This window comes from Calypte anna, chromosome 4A (genome assembly GCF_003957555.1).
Source record: "Calypte anna isolate BGI_N300 chromosome 4A, bCalAnn1_v1.p, whole genome shotgun sequence".
Taxonomy (NCBI): domain Eukaryota; kingdom Metazoa; phylum Chordata; class Aves; order Apodiformes; family Trochilidae; genus Calypte; species Calypte anna.
In genome coordinates this window covers 18,101,751-18,121,809 of record NC_044248.1, presented here as the reverse complement: position 1 = coordinate 18,121,809, position 20,059 = coordinate 18,101,751, and the positions used below count along the sequence as shown (strand labels likewise).

At 43.0% G+C, this 20,059-nt stretch overlaps 1 protein-coding gene across 2 annotated transcripts in view; it reads left to right on the top strand.

The window, feature by feature from the left end:
• Positions 1–234: 234 nt before the first annotated feature.
• The window catches only part of KDR (kinase insert domain receptor), a 29,341-nt gene continuing 9,516 nt past the window's right edge, over positions 235–20,059 (top strand). The window contains exons 1-20 of one of the 2 annotated variants that reach the window (XM_030449983.1): positions 235–495; positions 1,720–1,810; positions 2,313–2,509; positions 3,666–3,790; positions 4,120–4,288; positions 5,517–5,656; positions 5,845–6,013; positions 7,391–7,502; positions 7,604–7,767; positions 8,651–8,807; positions 9,914–10,034; positions 10,604–10,712; positions 11,484–11,828; positions 12,639–12,785; positions 12,935–13,066; positions 14,720–14,826; positions 15,241–15,376; positions 15,646–15,750; positions 16,936–17,049; positions 18,284–18,372. In XM_030449983.1, the coding sequence (XP_030305843.1) occupies positions 444–495; positions 1,720–1,810; positions 2,313–2,509; positions 3,666–3,790; positions 4,120–4,288; positions 5,517–5,656; positions 5,845–6,013; positions 7,391–7,502; positions 7,604–7,767; positions 8,651–8,807; positions 9,914–10,034; positions 10,604–10,712; positions 11,484–11,828; positions 12,639–12,785; positions 12,935–13,066; positions 14,720–14,826; positions 15,241–15,376; positions 15,646–15,750; positions 16,936–17,049; positions 18,284–18,372 (2,781 nt within the window). In that variant the 5' untranslated portion in view covers positions 235–443. The remainder of the gene's footprint in view (positions 496–1,719; positions 1,811–2,312; positions 2,510–3,665; positions 3,791–4,119; positions 4,289–5,516; positions 5,657–5,844; positions 6,014–7,390; positions 7,503–7,603; positions 7,768–8,650; positions 8,808–9,913; positions 10,035–10,603; positions 10,713–11,483; positions 11,829–12,638; positions 12,786–12,934; positions 13,067–14,719; positions 14,827–15,240; positions 15,377–15,645; positions 15,751–16,935; positions 17,050–18,283; positions 18,373–20,059) is intronic. The other variant, XM_030449984.1, reaches the window with a different exon arrangement.

The following is a 20,059-nucleotide window of genomic DNA, read 5'->3' as shown; positions in this document are numbered from 1 at the left end:
TGACGAAGCGCAGGGTGTTGTTGAACAGCAGTGCTGATGGCCGCACAGCCACAGGCCTTCCTGCCGCGGGCAGACAGGGGAGTTCCCGGTGTTCCCCTCCAAACCAGCACATCCCGGTGGGCTCCCCAGCGGGTCCCTGGGGCGGGGCCGCCGAGGGATGGGCGGGGACGCTGCGACAAGCCCTGCCCCCGGGCACAAGTGGGGCGGTGCTGATCGTCGGGGTCCCGCATCCCCGCCGTGCGGCGCGGCGCGGCGCGGCTCGGTTCGGCTCGGCTCAGCTCAGCTCAGCTCAGCTCAGCTCAGCTCAGCTCAGCTCAGCTCAGCTCAGTTCAGCACAACACGGCACCGCACTGCACGGCTGGGCTCGGCTCGGCTCGGCGCGGCTCGACGGCGCCGTCGGGCAAAGCGTTCTCTGCGCGCCCGCAGTGCCCGGCGGCTGCGGGATGGAGTTCGGCGCGACGCGGCTGCTGGCGGTCCTGCTGTGCCTGGCTCCCGGTAAGCCTTCGGGGAGCCCAGGGTCCGGCCCATCGGGGAGCCGCCGGGGTTCGGCAGCCTCAGGGGACCCCGAGGAGAGGGTGCGCGTGGATGGACGGGTGCGGGAAGGGCGCGGGACAGGGTTCCCTTTGGGGTTTTCAGGGCTGGTAGAGCAGGTAAGGCAGTGCGAGCCCCGAGGTGGCATGGGGAGTCGAGCCCTAAGGACTTGTTCTCCTCTCCTTTCCTCTCTTCCCTCATACTCCTTCCCTCTCCTCTATGGCCCGTCAGAGAGGGCAGCCTGCCATGGCATAGTGTCCCTTCTCGCTTGGCTCCAGCATCAGCCGTCGTTTCCGAGAGCAAAATGTCCCTGGAGCCAACTGCGGGAAACCCGTCATCAGCGAAGAACCTGCTCGGGATGCCAGTGATTAAAGCATGGGGAAATACTAGGGAAGTAGGGAAGGTCCCGGTCTGGCCCCGCATTCTTATTGCCTGTCCTATCTGGCTGAGCTTTCCCGGTCGGGGTCTGCTGGCTCACCCCGGTGAGGCGGGATTCCTGCCAGTGATGGGAGCAGTCCGGGCGCACTGAAAATCTCTCCCTTTGGTACTCGCAAATGTTGCACAAGCTGTGCTGTTACCTAAGAGTGAGCACGGGCACCCAGGTTGCAGCCCTCAACAGCGTGGGTGGCTTGGGATAGGTGCAATGCAAGTATGAAGTCTGGTAGTAAAAGATTTTTGTCTAAATGTTCAGGAGGAAAATCATGGGATAAGATGAATTTATGACAAACTGTAGAATACTTTCATCACATAATTTGTTAATCAGCAATCTCTAAGAACATAAGTATATTACATTTATTTTATTTTATTTATTATAATAAAAGTTGATAATCCCTTTCCCCAGGGAGTGAGATCATCAGATGGAAGTTCACTTTGTTTCAATGTCCCACATCCTCTTGTTAGACCTTGAAGTTGGCAATACAAGAAAACAGGAACTCCACCCTGGCTGGCTGAATTGTAGTGCTCTGCAGCTAGCTCCTGACCATCTGCCTTTGCTTCCTGTTATGACAGAGTTTTTGAACTTTCTGGGATGTGTGAAAAGTCATTATTTACCCTTCACTGCTAAGTGCGTGATGTGACAGTGTCCGCTTAACACATGCTGCATATTCCTGTATGTAATGCTTTTCTGATTGAGTGGCATTTACTTTGTTTACTGGGTTGATCTGAGGGTTTTTATACATGTTTTCACAGGTTTATTTATTTCTCTGGATCAGCCAACCCTTAGCATCCAAAAAGATGTCCTCACAATAACTGCAAATGACACTCTAAATATTACTTGCAGGTAAGGGCAAATATGTGCAGTATAATTTCAGTGGGAGAAATTGATGTAGTGAGTTTTTGTACAGAATTACAAGTGATTCACTCTCCCATAATTGCTCCTGCTTCTCCTCACTCCCTTTGTGCCTCTACCTCATTTTTCCCTAACATACTGTAGAAACATTCTTAAAGGAGTGGAGAAGGGAGATTTGGGGACTGCATGGCATGTGGGAGGACAAAGGGTCAGCTGTGTCCTCGTGGAGCCTGCTGGTGGGCTCTTGATGCTCCCATTTGGGTGCTGTGTGACTTAGACTCATCAGAATGTAAATCTCAAGTACATTCTTTGTATATCTTGACAACTGGTCGATTTACATTATTTTTTCCTCTGTGGCTTGATGTTCCATGTGATTAGATGAAGCTTGTTCCTCTCCATAGCTGTATGGATTAGCGGGCATGGGGTTCTGCCCTTTGGCATCAGTAACTGTGCTCATCACATGCTCACACTCCTCTAATGTTTGCTTTCCTAGTGGTCAGAGACCAGTGGAGTGGTCCTGGCCGAGCAACCAGAGCAGTGCTGAGAAGCGTATTTCTGTGACCGACTGCAGCGATGGCCCCTACTGCAAGACACTTACTCTTCTCAAAGTCATTGGTAATGATACAGGGGACTACAGATGCCTTTACAGGGACAGCCAGGCAGCTACAACCATTTATGTCTATGTTCAAGGTAAGTGTTTTGCTTACACAGCTCTTAGGTGGCTCTTCCCCTAGCCTCAAGAGAAAAAAAGGAGAAATCAAGTATCTTCAAATAGTTTTGACAATAAAATTTATTAGTCCTAAAATTTTTGATTGGGGGAAACTGTTATTACGTTTCTTGTTTTAACATTCAGTAATTACATGCAAATATTCTAGATGCCATTGATGGAAAAGCCTTTGTACCTGTATTTGTGAGCTGACCTGCCATATGCAGTACTTGGTCCGCTGAACTTAGCATGCATATTCCTGCTGTGCTCTGAGTCTGTCTTCATGAATGCAGAGCTCTTATTGACCTCAGCAGGAGTTTCATACGAGGAAAGGTTACAAAGATCATATAATTGGTAGAAATGAGAGATCCAATCCCTTATACAATTTGCACTAGTGGATACCATTAAATAATACCCCAACTTCAAAACATGAACTTCACTACATTTGCTGACTGTGATGGTAAAATCTACTCAGGCCTAAGTTTTCAAACTTAAGTGGTCAGTTGTGTTTGTAGCAATGCAGCTGAGCATCACAGACACTGCAAAACCTCCAGTTACATGCTCAGGTTAAGTAAGTGCATTCATTGAAGCATCTTGCCTTTTTGCACTGATGGCTTCATACTTGTTTTCTTATGCTCCCTGTTTCCTTTTTATTTTTAACTTATAGTAACCATGTTAAAAAACGAGATGTTATTATGTACGTGGGTTGGCTTGTTTTATAAGATCATGAGCTTGCTTTTTTTTTTCGGTCTGACTTTGGAAAGGATGCTGCCTTTGAGGGAGCCAATGTAGCATGTCACTACTTTTAACTGGTATTTCCTGACATACTTAAGCAAGGAAAGTCACAGCAGGGTAAATCAGATTTTTGTCAGCACAAATATGCAGTGGCAGGAAGCTATTTTCCAAAGTGTGCATTGCTGCTGCTAACTGTTTTGAGAATAAGGATATTGTAAAGATGTGTGGGGGTGGTCTGTCAAAATATGTGCTACCTATTAAGTCTTATTGTTTAAGTGTTTTACCACATAGAAGTGTATAAAACTGATCTGAGAAGAAATAGTCATGGAAAGAACAAAATTGGAGACGTTTCCTCCATCATCACGTGACAAATGTCATCCATTTACCACTTGATTATTCTTCTAGATTACAGATCTCCATTTGTGACTTCAGTTAGTGATCAGCTTGGCATTGTGTACATCACTAAGAATAAAACTGTGGTAGTGCCGTGCCTTGGAACCGTGTCAAATCTCAATGTATCTCTGCATGCGGTAAGGAAAAAGCCCATTATTATTTTAAGAGTTCGTTGAAGTCACCATGACAGACAGAAATACATTGCTTGAAGTATAAAGGCATTTCTTAAAAACTTCTTCCCATCCCTGGGAATTTTACAGCCTGTGATTACAAAGTGAATGCTGTAACTGTACTCATCTGTAATCCCACACTCTCAAAGTGTGGAGGGATTGCCTATGGAAGGGAGATTGCCTGAGCTAGGATGTTAAAATGGGGACCCTGTGGCTGTGGAAAATGCTAGACTTCAAAATTCAGGGCCATTTGATTTTTGAAAACTGACTATGTGTTTTATCTACATTTCAAACAGAAATATCCAGAAAAGATATTTGTTCCTGATGGCAAATCAATTTCATGGAATAATAAAAAAGGCTTCACTATACCCAGTCATTTAATCAACTATGCGGGCATGGTCTTCTGTGAAGCTAAAATAGATAATGAAAGCTACCAGTCTATGATATACATAGTCGCAGTTGTAGGTAAGCCAAAGATTTTTTTTTTTTCTCTATTGCCAATGTTACTTTGCTTGCTACAACATACTGAACCCATTACATTTGGTTTGGACTCTAGGTTATTCAATACTGACAATGCAGCTAATGCAAAATGGATGTTGTGATATATATTACTTTTCTTCTAAATGCAACGTATTGTGTTCTTTCTGGTTGATCACTGGGTTAAGTGCTTCTATTTTTAGTGTTTTACAGAGATGCCAGGGATTTTTTTTTCCTGACAATGCAAGCCTTTTTCCTAAAGTCACTCTCTGCTGTACTTCATTCGCTTATCCAGGATCCAAGTCATAGTTGAAGGAAACTAGAGACAGGCATCCAATAGCAGCAGATGGAAAGGAATTCCTCTGGGGGGGTACCAAGGGAATGGGGGAGTTCCCTGTGCTACCAGGTTGCACTGGGAGCTGGGTTTCTTGTCTCCTTCAGACCTGTGTCCTGAGCTTACAGGGCTTTATGCTCTCCTGGAATATTTTGTCAGTTGTTCATCAAAACCCAGAAGTAATATGATGATTCTGGGGAGCCTCAAGCCTGAATTTACAACTGGTTCTGTTTTGGCTGAGGACACTGACCACCTCAAGCGACTGGCTGGCACCAAGGCAGCCTTGCATTGCTTGCCAGGATGTCACAGCAGCCCTCCACCTTTTACTCTGTGCGGCAGGCTCTTATTTCTTCTCCACCATATTCATGAGTTCTCACTCTGATTTGAAGCAAATTCAGAATTTCTGCATAATTTTTTGCATTATAGAATATTCTGATTTAGAATATTTTAAAATATTTTATTGCGAAAAGTAAACTTTGGATTATTTTGCCAATGCCATTCTTTGTAAAGCTTCTGCATACTGCTGGGAAAGGGGATAGATCTCCCTTAGTTTCAAGAGTAAGAAGGTGATGTAAGGCAGAGAAACTGTGTGGATCAGCGTCTCCTGCCTGCTCCCACCGCTGGGGGAGCTCTGATCAGGTGCTTACACCCTGCTGCACCACTCCCTGGCATAGTTCTCAGATGGTAAAGGCTCAGAGCAGGCAGATCCCTTCCCTCCAGGCTCCCTTGAATGCCTGTACTTACTCTACACTGTGGCATCTGCCTTGTAGTTGGGGTTTCAGTGGGAGTTATGGTGATTTCAGCTGGGAGATTTGGTGCTGAGTGCTCTAAAGAAACGTTTGCTTACCCCCATGTTTTCTATGTGCTGTTTTCTTCCTCTAGGATACCGAATCTATGACCTGACAATGAACCCACACTACCAGGTGGAGCTGGCAGTGGGAGAAAAGCTTGTTCTCAATTGTACTGTAAGGACAGAGCTGAATGTAGGGATTGATTTTAAGTGGGACTACCCTTCCATCAAGGTAAATCTGTGATGACTTGAAGGTGTCAATGTCACAACAAAACTTGATTTCAGTATAATGTCACTTCTCTCTCTATAATATTGAGAAAAAAGATGATGATGCACAAATAAATTGCTAGTATATAGAGATGTGCAAAGAGTGACAGGAGGAATAACAGTAAAATTCCCCAACTCCTCTGTCTTTTACAGGAAAAACGTGCCACCATAAGGGATCTGAAAACCACTGCAGGAGAAGTAAAGAAGTTTGTGAGCACTCTTACCATCGACAGTGTGTCCCTAGGTGACAAAGGTCGATATACTTGTGCAGCATCCAGTGGTCGTATGAACATGAAAAACAGCAGTTACTTCATTATCCATGGTATGGCATCTTCCCTACAGTTTTGTTTGTTGCTTCAGGTTTGGCATTGTTTCCTGGGATGCAGAAGGCATCTCAGGGATGAATCAAGTGGCAGGAATGAACCAAGCTTCAGCTACAGTATTTCTCTCATAACCACTACAGGATGATCTTTATACCACAAGCTTAGCTAATGCTGAGATTTTAGAGTGTTACTGAAAGCTGTAGAATCCCATAGGAAAATGGCAGTAAAATAAACCAAACTAAGCCTCTGATCCTTTTCTGTGCTGACCTCCTTGAGGTCCTGTAAAGCTGAGCTTGTGTGGATGACTGTATAAGGGTTGCCTGTTCCCACTCCAGGGGAACTTTGGCTCTGCAGGACAAGAGCCTGGGTCGGCATGAATGAAGCTTGGAAAACAACACTTTCAGCTTTTACATTATGAACAGATGAATCAAATTGGTTGTACGGAAATGATGCATAGGAAACAACTTTGGCTAAGTGCATAAACAAGTACGAGGCCACATCCTACGGCCTTTTCTCAAGCTCCTCTTGGGCACAGCCCCAGTAGCACCACTGGCTTACTTCTAGAAGAATAAGATAAAGAAGATCTAGAAGAATAGCTCAGTTTTTAATCACCAACTCAGAGAAAGGGGTTTATATTTTGAAGGAGGCTTGTTTTTCTGAGGTTTGATTTCAGGGGGGCAGAATATTAATGGTTTGGGTTTTTTTAAAGTTCAAACTTACTACATGGAGCTGTGATTTAAGACAGACTTAGTTTTCTCCTGGGCTCCTTCTTTTTCTCTTCAGGAGCCAAAACAACACTGTGTGATGTAGTGAGTGTACTAGGTGTTTGTCCATAACATCTTAAATCTTAGTCAAAAGGCCAATTGCTGTCTTAGTCAGAATGCAAGTTTTTAATTTATAACAAGTAATATAAATAATTTACAAGTGTTCTGTGACTGCAACAGTTCAAATACATTCTTGAGAAGAGCCTGAAAGTATCTAACCTTTTCACACTGAAGTTTTCAATACTATTATATCCTGGAATGTGTAGACCAAGTCTGGTTTATGATAAGTATATATATATGTATATGTGCACGTGTGTGTGTGTGTGTATATATATATATATATATATATATATTCAGTCTGGCATGCCATCCTGAGAACTGAATCTCATCTCTGCTTTCCAGAGCTCCTCAGGTGGTCTGTTCCTCTGTGCAAGGGAAAGGACTGGGGCTTCATGGTGGGTCTATGTCTCCAGAGCCCAGTTTGGAGACAGCTGTGTTACCAGTGATGTCCTGTCTCTGGCCCCTGTTTTTCATCTCCTGTTGAGTATTATGGAAAGCACTTACACTTTTGTCCACATGGAAATGTCACTTAGTTTAATTTTTTTTTTCCAGAAAGTCCTTTTATTCATCTGGAGAGAATGGAGAATGTGGTTGAGACAAAGCTAGGTGATACAGTCAAAATTCCTGTCCAGTTTAAAGGATATCCTCCACCAGAGGCAAAATGGTAAGAACTGGGATGTAATGTGTTTGCAAAAATGAACAATTCTTAATCAAGAATCAAATCTTAATCTCTAAAGTATTCAAAATGCTCCATATTTTCTTCAGGTATAAAAATGGAAAAGCCATCAATGCAAACCATACAGTTAAACTTGGCTACACATTAGTGATCACTGAAGCGACTGAAAGAGATGCTGGGAATTACACTGTTGTCCTTACAAACCCTACCAACAAGATGCAGAGGAGACATACATTTACCCTGCTTGTGAATGGTAAGTGTAATATCAAAGAGGTACATTTCTTTCACATGTGGATGTGGTATATTACCATTCTTAGGGTTAAATCCATCCCAGAGCTATGAAGATTTAAGTGGAGGAAGGGGTGTCAGTGAGGAGAGCACTTGAAGTTTGGCTCTAGAAGGGCAGAGGTGGCCCATCTCTCCTGGCTCCAGAATGTGCCGGTCAAGAAGCTGCAGGCCCCTGGTGTTGTTGTTGTGATGATACTTAGTGTGATTTTTTTCTTCGTTTCTGTATATTATTTCTTTGCCTCTGTGTCCTGCTCTTTTCCTGCTCTCCTTGCTGACCATACTTTCAGAGTCCTCCCCCACCCTGCTCCATCCTGGCCTGTCCTGCCTCACCCATCCTTCCTGCCTCACACAGGCCGTCCCTCCTCTTTTACCCTGCTCTATGCAAACCTCCTCATTCTCCTACTCCTCCTCTTTCTCCTCATCCTCTTCCTTCTCCTCCTCCTCCTCCTTCCCCTCTCAGTCCCCCACAGGAAACAAGCTAGCCCCCATGCTTTGAAGACAGCAGGTCTTGGAAAGGGCATACTGCATACAGTGGGATCAGGGCTGGGAAATAATATGCATGTAATTGGTGGGGTATGGTGGTGGGAATCTGAGGACTGTGTTTTAAACCAGGGGGTAACAAAGAGAAATTTTATAGGAGATCCAAAGCATTGCATATTGAGGACCTGATCCTCAAGGTGTTGTGCAGGTTCACCTCTTCCCAGTGGGTCCTTAGAGGTGTTGATTGTTGCACTCTGATGCGGGGCACAGGGTGAATGAGTTGCTGTGTGTCTAACACAGGCACACAGTGCTCACGGGGAGCTGTCAGAGGGAGGTGTAACCCTGTAACCTGCTGCTCTCTCCTTCAGTCCCCCCCCAGATCGGTGAGAACGCACTCCTGGCATCCGTCGACTCCTACAAGTATGGCTCAACACAGGCACTCACCTGCACCATCTATGCCATCCCACCACCTGCCACCATCCTCTGGCACTGGCAGCTGGAGGAGGAGTGTACCTTCAGTCCCCAGTGAGTGCTAAACCCTTGCCATCTTCTGCAGCTTAAATTTCTCTTGAGGGAGGGTTGAGTTGGGGTATTTTTGGGTGCACTCCATGTCCAGGCTTATTACCACATGCAAACCCAAAGGCCGATGAATAAAGCTTGTTGTACTTGTAGATTGTTCCAGGCAGGTTCTGCCAAGGTTGTTGTTGTGGGCAGAGGCAAGGGCCACCCTCAGTGAGGATCCAGTTGCTGTCATTGCTTTCTTGAGAAGCACCTTGGCTTGCACAGGGTTTCAGACACAGCTAGATGTATGCCCTCTCCAAATCTCCCCACAGGCTGCAGACCCAAAACTCCATCCCAAACAGAGGGAATTTGCTGTTTATGCTAATTATGGATCTTTGTGATTTTTTTTTTTTTTTGTCTTACCCTCCAGTGCTGAGTGTCACAGAGCTCTTTATCTGTGTGAAAGTGTATCTCAGAGGAAGTGCACTGATTGATGTTGTAGAATGATAGAGAGAGTGCCTGACTGAGATTCATGCAGCTTCCCTTATCTGGGCCTGCCATAAGCCCAGATTTCCTTTAAAAAAAAAAAAGCCAGTAAAAAAAAAAAAAAAAAAAAAAAAAGAAAAAGAAAAGAAAAGCATTCTTTCCTGTTGTTGTTTTTAAAATGATTTCCACTAGTTTCTTCCTTTGGTGCCTGGTTGCTTCCTACACAATGGCTACTGTCCTCAAGAAATTCTTGTAGGGAGTTCAGTGATTTCTATGTTTCTCTGTCTTCCTTTGAACTAAATTAACTTGAATCATCCATTTATGAATGGAGGTTTGTTCCCAGAATAGCAGCTTCCCTCCAAGCATCCTGATTGAACTGACACAGGCAGATTAATTAGGAAATTCACCTTTAGGCTTGGGGGTTCCTTATTTTACAGAGCACAAAGGTCTCATAATGTTATAGGATACAATTTAATAGAAGTATTTCCAGAAACACACTTTTCCCTCCCAGATGCATGCTGGGAAGCAGTGATGCATCTGATTTATAGATAAATATCTTCATATTATAAAGGGAATACAAAACCACTTTTTTGAAAGGTGAATATTGATCTTATCTTATGCATCTGTCTCTACTTATATCTCAGGAAAGTTCGCTCAGGAGCCAATCCATACGCATGCAGGAAATGGAAAGGGATCTCAGAAAGAAAGGGAGGGAATCAGGTTGAAATTAAGAACCGAGTTGTTACTATTGCTGGGAAAACAAAGGTGAGCAGATTTTCTTTTCTGTTTGTTGGGGGATGATGAGCCCTCTTCAGCAGTCCACGTATCTGGGAATATATCACTAGAAATGAGACTCTTTTTCACCTACCATTAAACTTGGGGATCCAATCTCAGTCATGCCAGCTCCTGCTGAAGCCAGTAGGCAGGGATATGCACTTTCAAGTACTTTAGCTACTGACCTGACATGAGTCTCTCTTGAGGATCATATATTACTCAGATTTCAGTGCTTTTAGCAATCTGAAGTTCAGTGAATTAGTCTTGCCAATTAACTTCAACAAGGAGAAGACTGAAGAGCAGAGGTTGTGGGTGCAGCATTTATTAATAAATAAACCAAAGTCTGCCTTCTGGATGGGTATTTTTTCTTTTTTTCATTTTTCCTGATTGCTACATACTTAAAGAGAAAAATGTAAACATCAGGAGGGAGCTGTATTCCCACCATGCCATGGGGTTGTGCTTTGGAGGGATTTTTGGTTGTGAAGGTAGATGCAGAGTGCTTTGCTGACGTGTGCCTTAGCACTGACTCTGTGTGAAATTGCTCAACTCTTCTTTTGTAGACTGTGAGCACCCTCGTGATTCAATCAGCAAATGTGTCTGCTTTGTACAGATGTATGGCTACCAACAGAGCTGGCTCAAGTGAGAGAGTTATTTCCTTCCATGTGACCAGTAAGTATACCTTGTAGAAGACAACCACATGAATTAATGTTTTTTGTCTGTTTCACTAGTGATAGGTGTTTCAATGCTGTTGTCTGATTCCTGTCCTCTATAAAATCCTTTAGGATTTTAGGTTAGCCTAAAGTTGTCATAAGGCAGCCTTTAGAATCACCTCCTAACTTCAGCCAGGTGCTTAGTTCTGATGGCATCAGTGGAATGACAGTCCTGTGAAAATCAGGCAAAATGGGCACTTTTGTCCTGAGAGTGGTATTGGGCTTTTGCAGTCACTTAAAAAAGCTACAGGGAAATTACAGTAGTGTCACAAAATGAGAAAAGATATACTGTAAAAGCTAAGACAAACGTTTTTGAAACCAGTGGCAGAGTTTGTCTTCTTGAAAATCAGTTGCCATGTTCATATGCTGAGTTTTTTATTTTATTCCAAGTCTAAAAGTGAACTATAAGGTAATGTCAAGAATCATCTTAAGTTGCTGTAAGTTTCTACAGGAGGAAGAACTGTATTCATTACACAGACCTTCTTTTGATCTGTTTTAAATTTATTGTTTTTAATGAGACTGTCCTCTTTAGATGAATGATTGATTTTTGTGGGGTTTGTTTCTTCATTTACAATGACTGATTGATTGATTGATTGATTGATTTCTTAAAGTGTTTTGTTTCCTTATTTACAACTGGATAAGATAAGGATAAAGCTGTATTTGTAAAATGACTTTTTCAAGTTAATGTTGGCAACCTAATAGGAATTTCTTCTATTCTTTTAACTTGCAGGGGGTCTTGAAATAAACCTCCAGCCTCAGAATCAACTCACAGAGAAGGACAACATGTCCTTGCAATGCACGGCAGACAAATTCACCTTTGAGAAGCTCTCGTGGTACAAACTCAGTGCTCATGCTCCACAGACTCCCTTTGGAGGGCTGCCCATGCCTGTTTGCAAGAACCTCAATGCACTCCAGAAGCTGAATGCAACAGTTTCAAATATCAATGGTGAAAACGTGACCTTAGAGCTCATCCTCCGTAACATCTCCCTCCAGGATGGAGGGGACTACGTTTGTATTGCCCAGGACAAAAAGGCTAAAACCCAGCACTGCCTGGTGAAACATCTCACTGTTCAAGGTACAGATCTCTTACTGCAAACCAAAATGGGGGGTTGTGCATGAAAATAACTGCAGTAGTGTCAGGTTTTGGTATCTTCAAGCCTTGCACGTGTTGCCTTAATGGTGCACTCGGCTTGTTAAATAGATTTAGAACATTTATTGCAGACCTGGGGCTTAGCCAGGCAGCAGGAACTTTCTGTATCACAGTACCAGTGAGGAGGCATCAATTGAGCCACAGTGCTTGGCAAAAAGATAAGTTGAGCCCTTGCACAGATAATGGCATGTGTGTAGTTCAATAACTTCTCAATTTTACTTTTCAAAACACATTTTTTGTTCCAGCTGTCACTGTGTGTATTTGTAGTACTAATGCTACTGCTTTGTGTTACTGACTCTTGATTCTCAAGTACTGTCTATAATTTAAAACTGTAATGAAGTGAGGCTGGTATGCAGGCACAAGCAATGCAAGCTGATAATCAATCAGCTTTTCACACAAATAGTGATGACTTTGCTTTGGGACCTAGATGCCCGGGCTGATGAGGCAGACTGGGGAAATACCTACATGTTCATGGGATATCCTGAATGACATTTGATGGACCATCAAGTGTCAGACTTCTCATAATGATTCTGGAAATAGAAATGTTAGGGAAGCAATTTCTCATTTATTCCCTCTTCCCTCAGCTGAACGCTGAACGCTGTAGCTGTTTCTATTACAAAAGGATTTGAGACTTTGTTACTGGGACAAGCGTGTAAAGTTCATCAAGTGCTGTTACTGCAAAAGCGAACATTTTCTTTAACAGTCAGTAATTCTGCTGTATATTTGAACCAACAGAGCCCATGGCACCGACCCTTGTAGGAAATCTGGAAAATCAAACAACAAACATTGGTGAAACTATAGAAGTGACATGCACAGCAAATGGCATTCCTCCTCCAAGTATAATGTGGTTCAAAAATAATGAAACCCTCATTGAAGATTCAGGTGAGGACTGCTCCTTTACTATGAATTTTCTGTCACCTAAGGGATTTTTTTCGTGGGGCTCACTGCTGATTTTCACCATGAAAAGTTTAATTTTGAATTTTTAACACAAAGTGGCATAGCAGAAGTAAGAATCATGATTTTTTTTCCAGGTATTGTTTTGAAAGATGGAAACAAAACACTAACCATACGTCGAGTGAGGAAAGAAGATGGAGGGCTATATGCCTGCCTTGCCTGCAATGTCCTTGGATGCAGAAAAGCTGTGGCTTTTTTTTCAGTGGAAGGTTAGTGTTACCTTCTTTGCAGATTGTGCATGAAATCTTTATAATCAGTAAAAGGAAAGTCTGCTGGCTACCCTGATCAGAAACCTGAAAATACACCGTGAGATTTGTGAAAAGTCCTGACTGTTCCTATCACAATCAAATTGGGTGCTATCATATTCATCATAATCCCAGCTGTTGAGACTGACACTTTCTTCTCCACATTGTTTGCTGCTTTTCAACTAAAGCTGAATCTATCTTACTTGTGGTTGCAAAGAAAACTCTGCCAGTCTGTATTGTATGCAAACCTATACAACCTGTATACTTAAACCTGCAGATATCCCGGGGCCTTGGTGGTTTTTAGCAGGTGTAACTTTTAAAACTATAGTCACTGCTGTCACATTGAAAAAAATGGAGTGAAGCCTTTGTGCAGTCTGTTGTGGTTATCATCCTGTTTTGGTGACTGTAACAGTTTAGGTTAGGGGGCTCTAGCCTTAGTCCACCAAGCTCTTAAAGTATAATTTGTGAGACCCACCTCTCACTTGTTCCAGTTCTATTACAGCACACTGCAATGTAATTCACAGTGATAAACAATACATTCTAACAAGAGCTTAGTCTGCAGCCCGAATATCTGGAACCATGATGGACTTTCCACCAAGAGTTGCAACAGGAAACCTCATACTAAAAGCTCCTTCCCTTTGATATTAGTACATCTGCAAAACATAGTCAGTCCTTCACAAATCTCTATCTTATAGAACAGGATGATTGTATGATTTGTTCCATTAAGGTAATTAAAGCAGTATCCTGTCATTCTTATAGGTCCCATTAGGATATTAATATATTGGGCAATATGTTTACATCAGGTGAAAATTATCTGCAGCTGACATCAATAAGGATTTTAGCTGATGTGGTAAATATGGCTGGAGCATGTCCATAAAAGTTGGAAATCTGTGTAGGACAAAGTGTTTCCCTCCAGGAAAGTTACAGTGAAGCTCTTTGAGGTCATGCAATGGAGTGTGATGCTGGGGAGGAAAATCTGTGTGGTGCAAAGGAGGAAATATAGGAGCACAATGTGGCAAATGGGAGCTGAAGAAGAGAGCTGCTCCCATGCATTAATAGATGTTTAAGTGGTATCTGCTGGAGAATATTTTACTGGTCAAGGGATGTTGTAAATAAGACCATGTTTTTATGTGTTCTTGTAGAACCATGTTTTTTCATGCCTAAGTGAAGGATGTGAAGAGACAAGACAGGGCTTGTTCTCTGGGTCATTCTCACAGAACTTTATATGACAGGGTTGTTTTTTTGTTTTGTTTTGTGGGTTTTTTTTGTTTGTTTCTGCAGAGAGAATAATTCATTTTGAGTTTTCTAAACCAATGATCTATTCTTAAAATATAAAACTTTACTTATTTTCATATGTACAACAAGTTCATCTGAACTGTCTCTGGAACAAAGCTCATGCTAAGAAATTGGGTGCTGTGTAAAACAGCATGAAACTAAGCCAAATATTCCAATCTAAAAACCCCAAGCTTTTTGTTTTGTTTGTTTTCATTTTCCTTGCTCCATGTTGCCCTTTTTAAATGAACCTTCAAAACAAGGACCTCCATTCTCTTCTTTAATGAATGAACAAAACCAATACACTTCCAACTATCACTCAGATATTCATTTATTTCTTCCCAGGCGCTGAGGAGAAAACAAATCTGGAGCTCATTATCCTTATTGGCACTGCAGTGATTGCCATGTTCTTCTGGTTGCTTCTTGTAATCATCCTCCGGACTGTTAAACGGGTAATGAAGAAATTCTCCCACTGTCCTATCAGCACTGGTCTTGCATGACAAATGAGAGCTGACTTGGGGCCTTTTGTGTTGTTCCTTTCCATTGTTCTTAAATCAACAGACACATTTTTTCTCTCCATGCTCTAAGGTTCTTGCATGGAACTGGGGGCACAGAAATTTGTTTTTAATTGAACAGGCCTTTGCAAGAGAGAAAATGTTTCAGACGGTTTTGTTTATTAGGAAAAAAAAACCCTCACAAAAGTGAAAGTAATTAACGATGGTCACACTAACAATGACATGGCATAGGAAAATGGTAGCCTAACACTTCTGGGAAATGGGTGAAATACTACAAAGTGAGAAAACGGCACTTTGTTCACATATCTCCAGCAAAAAATCTGTGCAACTATAACTAATACCATTTTCCAGGCCAACGGGGGGGACATGAAGACTGGGTACTTGTCAATCATCATGGATCCTGATGAAGTCCCCATAGATGAGCACTGTGAGCGGCTCCCGTACGATGCCAGCAAGTGGGAGTTCCCCAGAGACCGGCTGAAGTTAGGTGTGTCCTCACTGCACCAGCCCTCTGGGGGTACTGCACCCAGCCCTGGGGGCAGGGTGGTTTGGGTCCTGGCTTGCCATGAGGCTGCCCTGATGCGGGACCACTGGTGGGCTGCCTGGTTTTGTAGGATATAATACGTCCTCTCCTTGTTATGAGCCCTCTGTTGATTTCCAATGTATAAATTCAGTTTACATCTGCTGTTTATTCTGCATCTTTTGCCCACCCTGCCAGGCAAATAAATCAGAGTCTGTTCATCTTCTCACTTCAAGGTAAACCTCTTGGGCGTGGAGCTTTTGGCCAGGTCATAGAAGCAGATGCATTTGGGATCGACAAAACCGCTACCTGCAGAACTGTGGCAGTCAAAATGCTTAAAGGTAAAAATTATGACTAAAACTTCACTTTGAATATATAATATAGAGGTAATTGCCAGTCTGATAACCAATAGATAGAAAATAATTAAAATGTGTGCACCAATGATGCATACAAGTTTAGCTTAGCAGTTGGTATCATGAAGCAGTGATCAGGGAAAGTTCATACTTTTACCTCATCAATAAGTGGATCAATGTGTCTGTGGTTTCTTAGCCATTGCTTTATAGATCTACTCAGGTTCAGAATACAACCTTACTCCTGCAAACAATTTGCTTGTGTCCATTTTTGCTTTATGCAGCCTGGTAGGGAGCTTTCTGCAAGTCTCAGACAGTGGCTTAGGCAGGCTCCAAAAATGAGTAATAGTTTTGAACAGTTTTCTCCTCACTTCAAATCATATTATAGTGCCTCACATTTGCCAGAGGAAAGCTATGGTTCCCAGGCACACTGTTTCTGAGGAGGATGTAGCTTGGGCAGCACAGTGGATGTGCCAGCAGCCAGAGGCTGTATCCCACCCTGTGCTTTACTGGAGGAAGGGTGGGAAAGCTGAGGGATTTCTGACAGCACGGTGTGAGCAGTCACAAGCAGAGGCAAGCCCTGTTCCAGGGGATGAGCATGCAGTAATGAAAACAAAAATAAGAAAGCCCTGTCCCTCCAGCTTCCTTGTCCTCAGGCAGCCTGCAGAGAGATGCCTCCTTCACCCTTCTCTCACCACTCCTTCATCTCTATCCTCTGCCCCTTCTGTCCCACATTTCCAGGCTTTTGTAGGCTGCAGTCTGGCATATTTGGCTTTGACCCTGTCTCCCCCAGTCCATGGACCCATTGGACCCTTACCATGGACCCCAGCAAAGGCCATGGGACAATGTTTCTAGCTCTTCTTTGCTGCGAGGGCCAAATGTCAGAGTACAAACTGCTTGAAAGGTCTGTTGGAAAAAAAAATATTTGCTAATCTGGATTGTTTGTGTCCCTCTTCTGATGAACTGCCCTTGGCAAAGTTTCAAATATGTTTAAAAGCAGAGCAAAACCAACACTGTCATGCCTAGCTTTCATCAGTGTTGTGCAGCAAAGCTTATCCAGGCTACCAACCAACAAAACTCCCTAGAAAGGCTGGCAAAATAGTGGAAAATAATGCAGAGTAGGGGAAAACCTTTCTGTCTGTGATGCTCCTAATCTGTGTTGTTTTACCTCTACAGAGGGTGCAACACATAGTGAGCACAGAGCACTCATGTCAGAGCTGAAGATCCTCATTCATATTGGCCACCATCTCAATGTTGTCAATTTACTTGGAGCCTGCACAAAGCCAGGAGGTGAGTAACATCTCAGTGGGTGGAAAGGTGCTAATTGAAACCCTATTTCTGCCATTTCTGATGCATAGAAAATTGATTTTCAAAACTAAGGTATGGAAGAAATTTTCGTCTTTATTAAAACAGACATTTATATGAGTGATTGGGACCAGAGGTGGAATAAGGGCTCAGAAGCCGAGTTCTACATCCAGCTCCATCCTTAGTTGCTCTATCACTGCTTTTCTGTACCTCAGATCCACTGTTATAGTGGACACCCCATGTGTAACAGACTTTGAGTTTGAGTCTAGTGCCAGACTTAAAAAGTTGTTCTTATCCTTCTCAGCAGCTACAGTGCTGTTGCTGGCTGTGACTTGCTTTGGGTGGGCTGTGGGTGCCCCTGTGAGTTTTTAGTGGGGTAGATTGCACTTTACCCTTTGCTCAGGGTGAATGAACCTATTTTTACACTATAATGGGGGACAGATGTTTTGTTTAACAAATCCAGCACTACACATTAATTTGGAAGAAATTCAGTGTAAAGTAACTCAGTAATAATATTTCAGGGAAGCTGACTTGTTGGCTTACTCTGGGATCAGGATTTAATTTGTAAAGTTCCATGACAGAAGTGCAGTACTTGAAGGAAACCTAAACCATAAATATTTCTTTCCTTGTTTATTGCATAATAAAATAGACACGGCAAGTATCTGGAACCTAGGATGGAAATTTATCATTGTAGCATATGCCTACACGAAGCAATCTGAGCATGAAGTATCACGTTTGGACAGTATATTAAGGCAACTATGTCTGAAACTGAAATTCCTATTTTAAGTTTTTAGGACTTAAACTACCCACACAAAAATGCATGGATAATGCATAATGTGAGTACTTTATTGCAGTTGACTGGTTAATTGCACTGAAGTTCATTCAGATATGCGTGTCACATCCTTACAATGTGAATTAGCACAGGCAGTTATTAACACTTCAAGTGTCATCTCAGCACCATAGATTTTCATGTGTGAAAATAGGTCTATGATTTTCAAAAGCATGTACTTTCTTTTTCTTCCCTATATATCAGAGAAGGAATCATCTCCCTGCTTTGATTAGGTTTTGTTTGGTTTTTTTTTTTTATTACTGGCATTTTAAAAAACCTCTGAGTAGTTGAATGTTTTTGCAATGTATGTATCTGTAGCCACAAATTCTGCTATAAGATAAGGTGGGATATAAATGGTCTTTCTAAGGAATTGCTTTGTGTGCTAAACAGGCCCACTCATGGTGATTGTGGAATATTGCAAATTTGGAAATCTGTCAGCTTACCTACGGAGCAAGAGGAGTGAATTTGTCCCTTACAAGGTAAGGAGTCAAGGTCAACGACATAATGTGTGATTTGGTTGTTTTTTTCCACACACAATGTTTCTGTTTCTATTATTAATTCTATAATTAATTGTGGTGGCATCCTTGGGGACAATTAATATCTAGTTATTCTCATGGGAATGAGAGATGGCAAAGACATCAGAGGTACTCTAGTCTTTCCCCTGTCCCCTGCAATGTAATTCTTTTGTTATTGTTAGCTTAAAATGTGCAAAGGAACTGGGCTTCCACTGTTTCCCTTGGCAGATTATTCTACACTTGGCAGTATCTGTCATGAAGTTTTTCCTGATTATCAGACTGAATTTTTTCCCTTCTTAATTAAGCTCCAGACCACCTTAAATAACTGAACTCCCTGATTAGCTTATATATCCATCACCTATCAGTAGGCATCTTCTGGCATGTGATTATGCTTTATGCTATCCCCTTGGCTTATTGCTAAACCAGCCTATACATTTATTTTTTTTTCTGTTAATAATTTTGTGTATCATGAGTTTGCATTCAGCTTTTCACCTCCTGAGTTCTTTGCAAAGGTGAATTCCCACCACAACAGCCCCTTTTTGCACTCTGCTTTGAAAGGGATGGGACTGGTGTTTTCAAACTCATTTCTGGTCACCTCTGCAAGAGGATCTGATTTCTGGAGAGGGCTGGGAGGATCCATCTCCTCCAAGGTTCACATTGCTGGGTGCAGAGCATGGCTGCAGGTACCCAGCACTGAGCAGAATGTTTAGGATATTGCCCTTTTAACCCAGGACCAGGAGGGAGGCTCCTGAGCTGTGCTCTGCCGTGATGTTGCCGACCTGAACTCCAGTCTTCCTGCAGCTGCTCTGTTTAGATAAGAGCTTCTTCAAACTGCTTGTCAGTTCTCCAGGGGGTTATTTTTCTTTATCCTTGGAGTCATTGTTTACTATTTTATATTGGCAAAGGCAACTCACTGCATCCTCTTGTGAGTAAAAAGGATAAACAAATATCTGAGAGGCCTTGAAGGAAGAGACAGGGTTTCACAAGGCTGCTGACCCTTGCTTACACAAGCTGTGGGGATGGGAATCAGCAACGGAAAAAACCAGCCCTGCCAGGGGAGATAAGTTAGAAACTGAAGCAGGAGAAAATGGAAACGTGGTGGAGGAAGACTTCAGGGCTGGCATCCTCCCTAGAGGCCTTTGGTTGCTTAGAGGAAGAGAGGCATAAATCAGTTTGTGAGGGCTGCTACGGTTTTGTCCAAGGTAGAAGTTTAGCAGAAGGTCTTTGCAGTATTTGAAGGTAAAGCTGTAGCAGTACAGAGAGGCTGAAGAGGGTGAGGGGGGGTTCGGCAGCCTCCATGCATGCTTCACAAGTAGTGAGCACCAGGGGGCTGAGCAGGTCAGCTCGCATTTATTCCCAAGCATGTATATATGTTGATGGGGGGCAGCTCGGAGGATGTGGGAGCAGGATAAAGCCATGCTGTGGATTAGCAGAGGGTGCTTGAGCTGGTGAGTCTGCATGGCCATGGGCTGGAGTTTGCTGGTGCTATTACTGCACCAACCCAATGCCCCAGCTGGCTTGGATCCAGGTGTCCTGTCATGCCAGTGCTGGGCTGCCCTCCCTGCCTTCAGTGGGGCCCATGGCACAGAGCACAGGGAGTGTCATTGCATGTTCTAAGGAAGATTCTGGCACACTTTCTGTTTCTAATCTC